This window comes from Ostrinia furnacalis, unplaced genomic scaffold, assembly GCF_004193835.3.
Source record: "Ostrinia furnacalis isolate ACB-3 unplaced genomic scaffold, ASM419383v2 OfSCF5472, whole genome shotgun sequence".
NCBI lineage: Eukaryota > Metazoa > Arthropoda > Insecta > Lepidoptera > Crambidae > Ostrinia > Ostrinia furnacalis.
Window position 1 is genome coordinate 359,711 of NW_021135711.1, and position 8,848 is coordinate 368,558.

The window sequence follows — 8,848 nt, forward strand, 5'->3', positions numbered from 1 at the left end:
TCAATATTTTGACAAAGTAGTAACTAATATTTAAACAATAACTGTAGAAATCAGTTCTCCAATGAATATTCTTTAATTTGGGATACTTTTATTGTGTTATTGCTGTGTATTAAAACCAAAAATCACGATCAAAATGTGACGTAAATCTTAAAAATTTGCCAAATTATTTTTAGATTTTACTCAATAATGGTAATGAAATTCAAGAATCCGTTTGATTATTGGACTACAAGAATATATGTCCGATGATTACTATATATTTTTAAGTTTATTATACGAGCATAAATAATAGATACAGGACTTTGAAAATGAGTCTGGGGCAATTTTTCCGTAAAATGGTTGTGGGAGATGGGGCACTGCGAATTAAGCAAAAGAGTTTTAGTAAATCCGTTACATTATTGGTCAACAACAAGGATTGACCTATCTTTCGCAGTTAATAAATAATCTCTGGGTGTTGCTTAAGATAGTAATTCATGCTTCCGAAATCTTAGAAATTCGCACGAAAATGTAAAATGGCTCTTAAGGCCCAGTTTTTTGATTCGTAGTTAAAATAACCAATGGTCAAATTTGACAGATGTCAAATGACAAGTGGTTAAATATCAGAAAAAAATGTGTTTCGAACAATGGTAAGCTTGACTTTTAGTACATTTTTTAACTATTTGTTTACATTTTGTTAATATTTAACCATTAGGTAGTAGCAAAATTTAACAATTAGTTATTTTAACTAAGAATAAAAAAACTGGGCCTAAGTGAAGTAGCAACGCTATGCGAAGCCGAACGCACAGCGTTGAATAGAGCTCTGTGATTGGTTCCAGAGCGTCACTCCGCCACTCAAGTATTGTCTATGAATAGGTTTTTCGCACTGTGAGACCTCATAGTAAATTGTGAATACGGGTGTTAGTTTGGGAGTTGATGGTGCAGTCAAATGACTAAGGATATTTGTTTATTCCCAGCGCTGGGCCTGGACGAGTGGAAGTGTCCGTACTGCTTGAGCAACGTGTTGGCTCGCGACCTGCCCTGGCAGCGACACCTCATGCAGTGTCCACGGAACCCTCGGCTGGGGCACTCGTAGGCACCCGGGTTCCGTCAAGGAAGTACTAAGGCTGATTCTGCTGGGTATGGGACTATTCCGACTCGTTCCCACCTCTGCAACTCCTGTGTAGCCAGGATCAACAGCTTGACCGCTAATAAAAACCCAACCAGTGAAGGTCAAGTTTGTCCCGGGAGAAAGTTAAACTGTCATTGGACACGCAACGAAATTAATCAGAAGAACATAGGAGTTCGAAGTTAAGGTCTACTGTGGATCACTACTGGTCACCAACCAGTTGACCACTATCCACAGTAGATTTCAATAAGATTCAGGCACCCCAGGGGTTCCGTCAGTTGGGAGTACTAAGGCTGATTCTGCAGTGGGTGGGGCATAACTTGTCTCTGTCTTGCTCTTTCTCTAACTACCCACAAAATATTTAGACAGTGTACAATAATCGAAATGTTGGTAAGGCATGGGTACTATTGGCAAAGCTAAGTATTATGGGATGGGAAATTAATACACAAATAATAATAAGAATGAAAAGTTAATGTAAGAAAGGTAATACTAATGTATTTTGAATAAATGAAGGGCGGTGCGAAAGAATAAAGTAAAATTTGATCCTGGTGCGGTAGAAAATAAGGTTGTAAACGGAGATAAATCTTCGCTTGAAGAGAATGGAGTTGATAAAGAATAGTTTGGAGATATTGTGATCGGAATAGGGTCTGTACAGAGTTAGTAGGTCGCATAAGATGAAGATTGTGTGAATTTTATTTTGCAAGAAAGCCAAGGGCGTAGCTACCACTGTATCTGCCGTATCAATCAGTGCCAGACTTTTTTGAATAGTTAGAGTAGACATCTAGGCATATGCCTGAAGCTCTATGTATAATTTTACAATGATATTTTTAGTTGTGAATGGACCCATGATCTAAATGACCTTTTTTTGGATGGGATGGGGCCTCCTCTGTCTGAGCATAAACGTATTGACCACAGGCAATGGAGGATTTGGCCTACACTCATTCTGGCCAAACAGCAGGGGAGTAGCTACTAAGGGGCTAAGCGGGGCAGTGCCCCAGGGCCCCCAAGTTTAGGGGGGCCCCGAATCCTTGCCAGAAAATCTCAATTGAACAGAACTTTGAAAATGTCTCCCATTTTCAAAATAAATAGAAATTCGAAAGTTATAACTAGGGAATTCCCCTAAATTCTTTCTGTGGGTTGTAGCAGTGCGGCCCATTTTTTTATTTGGCCCTTGGTTACCTAGCTACGCCACTGCCAGACAGGTTTTGAAAGCCTGATATTATTATCCCTTAGTCGCGTCTTACGATTTCTGTAATATTTTTCATACTATCTTCATCATATGGGACAACTCATAGAAAGTAAGGATTAAATTACAAGAATGGTTAGGAAAAAGGAGATGGGAATAGCTAGTGTACAGCTTTAGTACTTCTAAGTATAACATAAGATTTATCGTTTCAGCTGTAGATAGTATCCATATCTTGCTATGGACATACTAATATAATAATGGCTTTTTTCAATGTTATTTCATCATAATTTTCCTGCAATTCCACCATTAGCTTCTCTTTATTTATTCTAAGTTAATTTGAATAGATAGCTAGAATACGTAGAATACCATAAAGAAAATGTATGTCTATAGCAAACATTTAAAATTTTAATCTAATCTTTTAGGCAATTTCAATTTTCTTCATCAAATGATCATCTATTTGGTAGTCATCGCCATTACCACAAAAAATAACCAATATGATGGAATAGTACCCACATAAACATTTGACATTGGGAAAGTATATGACTACTGACACGTGAGTGTCAAACGTAGATCGTACGTTAACGTAATTAACTAGATCTAAAACTTCAGGCTACGACTAAACCAGATGAGTTTCGTAAATTTTTATTTAAAAATTGTTTATGATCTTACATTTTTTGGCGTTGGCTACACTGTCAATTCGAAAGCTTAAAGCTCAATGAAAAGCACGGCTTCTAGTCCATTAACTACCGTCCACTCGACTTGGATTCCGTCTTAGAATGCTCATTTTGATTCTAATATTGCTTCATTTCACCCAAATGAAATTTTTAATATCGTCTACGTTTGGTATAATACCTATTATGTTATTGCTTAGTTTTAAAAATAATATTATCACCGTTTTCAGACTAAAATCTATTTTTTTAATAGCAGTTTTTTTATATTTTTATTCTTAAGTTTAATCAATTTTACTTGCAAGGAAGGGTTGGGTTGAGGAAGGATGACTCAGAATGTAATAATCTCTCATATCGTTTTCTTAAGTTATATCTGTTGATATTGCTTTAAAAGCATAGTGTATTGTCATTTACTGTCCATTTTAAAAGAAATCTCAACTCTTAGCCGTTAGTACTTTGTAAAAGTAGATCGAGTCCTTAATAAGTTGTTTTAATTTATACTAGTTCTCATTATTATTATTCCTGTACAACTATTTGCTTACATAATTTTAGTGACTATAGTTTAGGTGGTTTCGTTTTCTAATTTAGGTATTTCAAATATTAGTCAAATGGATGTAGCGCTAGATGTATTCTAGTCTTATTTATTTACCATACCCAGTTGATTTTAGTGTTATAGATAAGTATTGTAGTTTTAGCCTAGACTAGTACCTAAGTGACTTCATTTACATACATTGATTTACAGTTAGTTTTCTTTTATTTACTAGAACAGTGTGCCATATAAAGTACTGGAAACAATATTTTATAATTATAGATATTCATCATCATCAGCAAAATATGGAATAACGAAAGTTACCTATTTATGCCATGCTATTAAGCAGGTCACATGATACAGCAATATGTAATGTAATATAATATCATGTTGAAAAAAAAAAGAATAAACCAGGAGCTGCACGGAATCAGGTCCCATCTAATTACAGGCACTATCATTGTTTTTCATTAGCTGTTAAGGCTCAAGGTTAAATTATTTCATCATTTACCATTCTAGTTAATGAATAGGTTAGGTGTAGGTTTTAAGTAGCTTAGCTTTGTATTACAAACCACATCACCCACTGTGATATCGGGCCGAGTTGAAAAGAAACTGGAATTAAAGCATGGATCTTCTGTTGTTGGTTTAGATTGTAATTTAGACGTAAGCAGAGTTAAGGCAAACTTTGTATTTATCAATGTTATTGAATTCACAATAAAACTGGATAATAATGGGTATAAGGTACCACAGACAAAGTTTCAGAGGCTGTAATAACGTAATATACCGTTGATAAATACTAAGTTAAATTAATTTTAAGTATGTGTCTTTCACTCTGTCTTTCTCATCTGTCTTTGTCAACTCAAATGATCCTTCCTAACACTTTCCTATCATACTATTTTTCAAGATTTCTACAATTCGTTCAAGTTCCTTCTTTAAAGTTAAATGTTGTTGTAATGTATTTGTATCGATAATACAATCATCCATGTATATGACACATTAATTACTACTAATTAATTGGATTTTAACGAAAATATGCGAATATTTCTATTTTTCCGAGTTTAATAACCCAAAAGAGCATAATTTGAATTGTATTAGGATCGCATTAGTCCTTCCAAATGAAAGTCGTCCAGAATAAAAATATTATCAGCAACTGATAAAAATCATTTTTCGAATCTATTATCAGAACTTTTCAAAAAATACATTGATATTATTTCCTTGAAACTAAAAAATAAACTAAAAATAATACAACTCTGTACTGAACAAAGCATATTTACTAATCATAGCATAGTCGTATCTACTATAAACCATATTTAATTCAAATATACTACAGGGAACCCAAAAGAATCCGATATAATGTATTTATTTGTTCCTATTTTAATATGTAACGCGACGTTTGCGTACTATTTACATTGTAAACAGGTGTATTAGCGCTAATCCATTTGACTGATGAACTTTTGGAATACCTTGTACAAAGAAGACGTAATTAATTTAAACTTTAGAGAACTATGTACATTATTTTACGAAATTAGCACTCACTGGCAAGTTTGCTTGAAAACCGGAAAACTGTAATCTACAGGGTGGCCAAAACAGTGAGGTCTAAAAGAAAAATTTAGATTCCTTACATCAAGGTGTATCTAAATCACCCCCATGTGTATAGTACGATTGTGCTTAGTTTAGGAGATAGAGTTAATTTTGTGATATCTTAAAATTTGATGACCTATAGGCTTTAAACATTTTTATCTTTTTTTTGGGTTGACTTTTTTCAAATTTCTTTTTTTCGACAGATTTGTTATTAATTGCAGATGTTTGAAAAAAATAATCATCTTCCTATCTTTGATTCAAGATACAAAAGTTTTGCTAGAAACATTAAAATTATGCTTTTATCAGAACACTATCAAATTTTCAACTTAAAAGTTTAAGTAAAAAAAAAGAACTTCCATAGGTCCAAAACCATTTTAAAAACTGCGCCGTTTCCTGAACTTTCATAATAATACAAAAATACATGTACTTAATGGGCCACTATTTCCTGTAATCGGTCCACTAAAGTGGTAAGTCGGAAATTCCGTTACATGTTTTTGACTTTCTTAGAGTGAATTAATCCTTCAAGCTCCGCGAATCTAGACACAATAGATAATCAATTGTTATGACATTAATTAATGCCGTCTGGGACTCAATCGGTTAATATTGGGAATCCTCTAAGTTTACTTTACGTAGAACTGATTTAGAGCAGTAACTGGACAGAACATGTTTTTATTCTCAACGAGGAAGCTCTTGTCCTTCATCACACCTGGTGGAAACTGATGATTAGGCTGAAGGTGGAAGGGAACTTCAANTATGTGACGGAATCACCGACTTACCACTTTAGTGGGCCGATTGCAGGAAATAGTGGCCCATTAAGTACATGTTTTTTTGTATTATTATGAATGTTCAGGAAACGGCGCAGTTTTTAAAATGGTTTAAGTTGAAAATTGGATAGTGTTCTGATAAAAGCATAATTTTAATGTTTCTAGCAAAACTTTTGTATCTTGAATCAAAGATAGGAAGATGATTATTTTTTCCAAACATCTGCAAATAATAACAAATCTGTCGAAAAAAAGAAATTTGAAAAAAGTCAACCCAACAAAAAGATAAAAATGTTTAAAGCCTACCAGGTCATCAAATTTTAAAATATAACAAAATTAACTCTATCTCATAAACTAAGCACAATCGTATGATACATATGGGGGTGATTTAGGCACACCTTGATGTAAGAAATCTAAATTTTTCTTTTAGACCTCACTGTTTTGGCCACCCTGTATAAAAAAGTTTTTTAGATCAGTGGAGTCCGAGAACTTCTGTCTTTATTTTTACTTGACAATCTTTTTTACAACAAGAATTTATTATATGATGAAGTTCTCTCGATATTATTATACATCGGGAATACTGTATAATATCACAGTCACAGATAATTTGAAATTAAAATCAGCTTTACATAATTTACGCGAAATAGTTCACGCCTTTACACTAATTAAGCTCACAGTCAAAGCTTTACGTAAGTCTTAAAAAGCACATAACTATGAGCTTTCAAATTTTTGCATCAGCGAATGCATAGCTGTTTAAAATTTAACTGCGTGCTATTTCGCCTTCACGAAATTATTTTTATAGCACAATGATCTGTATTTCATAGTAAGTATAATAATTAATTGGAAAATAAGTATTATTGTAACTAATTGGACTGATTGTAAATGTCAAAAAACTTACGAAATTCAAAAATTGTAACGAGAATCTCTTGAATTTACATTTAATTTTGATTACTTATTGATATTATGATTGTTTTTTTATTTTTTGATACTAATTTTTAATGTTACGAACTTCCTAGTTCAGCTAATACCTACCTTTTATTCTAGTCTAATATTATTTGTGCAATATTAATATTAAAAAATGATAATTCTTTATTGTATTTTAATCTCATTATGTTATTACAATTTATAATCTTATGATGGATATTGTTTTAAGTAAGCTTTAAATGTTATTTCTGTATTGCGGCAAGTTGAAATGTCTACGTACGAGTATGAGTATTAATTTTAATGGGTGGCCAATGGATAAAAATGTATCTACTAGAGAGAAGAAAAAAAAGACAAAGCAACAATAAAATAGAGTAAGGTACAAATAATATAGTTATATAGCGCTGAAAATGGGACGTAGATACACCAAAAACATTTTCATGTAAAACGAGACCATAATGGCTCGCATTGTGTTGTGAAAAAGTTAAAAGTTCTCATGTAGAGCCAAGCTTCTAACTCTACACGCCCTAACTAAACAAACTCTACTATAGTCCGGTCGCCGAGCACGTAGAATTTCGTCCATTGACCCCAAGCTACCCATTTTTATCGCTCACGCGTAATTATATGGCTATCGCGCTCGCACACTCACTGCGGCCACCCGTCGAACAGTCGAGACGTGCGAGCGATAAGGATGGGTATAGCTTGGAGTCATTGGACGAAATTCTACGTGATCAGCGACCGGACTTTACACCTTAGTCAAAGGCACGCCCGTTTCAAGAAAACGACGAAGCGCTTCGAGGCAAGGCTTGCGCTTCACTTGGCTCGTCTTGGCGGGGGCACTTCCGTGCTTCCAGATAAGAGTGACTTTTTCGTGAACATGAAAGTAAAAAAAAAAACGTAGTGAATTACTCTTTTAGTTATGAATACTGGCCACCCCGTACGAATTCGACTGGTTTGTTGTGTACAAGTTTCCTCGAATTTAACGTGACGTGACTCCGCACTGTTTTGTTGGTGTAGCACTATGGTGTAACTTGTTATCGCTCTGCGAGTGCGGTGGACGATGAAATAAAGGGTTTCTTAAAATGGCCCATTGTATTATTGAGAATATTCCCAGATTTAGTACCAAGATACTGAGGGCCTAGTGCGAGTTTACATCTTCTTCTTTTATTTTGGCAACGACTTGGTATTGAGAACCATGATTTCGCCAATGTCACGTAAACAAGTTTACATCAAACGCGCTCACGCGCGTCAAAAAATTACATTTAATGTATGACGGATTTTGCAGCGCCCCTAGCGGAAACGTTCAAGAACTAAAATTTTCAGTGAGCGCGTTTGATATAAACTCACACTCAGCCCACTTATTACTTATAGCCTGACCAGGAACATAAAAACCCTGGCATAGAGGCGCGTCAATTGCATTTGATAGTGCAACACTGAGTACAGTCGTACCTGTGTTAAATTAATAGGCTAACTTTATGTATCAGGATTCAGGATTACGGGCTAATTTGATATTTTCATAAATTAACGAAAAAATATTAATATAGGTAACCTGGTTTAAATAAATTAAATGACACCATCAATCGAGTTAGTAAGATTTATTTTATTATTCATCAATAATCAAATTCAGAACTTGAATATTCAACTGCAATGTCTGCTCATGAACGCTTCAAACTCGGTACTTCTTTCCCAATTCCATAAAATTCAACACTTAGAAAGTGACAAAAAACTTTAAAATAGGTATTTGAAACAAACCACAGCTAATTTTCATAATGGACTGTACTATACAATAAACATGTCAGTCAATTTGACAACCTTTCAATGAAAATATTGTCCGAACCCTTAGTATTTCTCTTCGATAAATACTTTAACACATTGTGAACCACTTTTCTTTCACGACTATAAAAAGATTTTAGCAATTTAATTCACAAAATCAATTGCGCACATTTAAAATAAAGTTTGTTTACACTTTGACAGCAATAGACTGACATGCAAGGTGACATGTCAATGAAGTTTTCAGTTACTGTTGCCATTAAAAGAAATTAGTACCATTAGTTTTCCGCAACATGGCGAGGGTTTTTATGTTCCTGGTCAGGCTATACTATC

The 8,848-nt window shown here is 34.0% G+C and overlaps 1 protein-coding gene across 1 annotated transcript in view; it reads left to right on the forward strand.

Moving 5' to 3' along the window:
• Positions 1-1,228, forward strand: part of LOC114361226 (centrosomal protein of 104 kDa) — a 37,354-nt gene extending 36,126 nt beyond the window's left edge. The window contains exon 21 of the mRNA XM_028316211.1: positions 951-1,228. Within this exon, the coding sequence (XP_028172012.1) occupies positions 951-1,069 (119 nt within the window). The 3' untranslated portion in view covers positions 1,070-1,228. The remainder of the gene's footprint in view (positions 1-950) is intronic.
• The last annotated feature ends 7,620 nt before the right edge of the window (positions 1,229-8,848 follow it).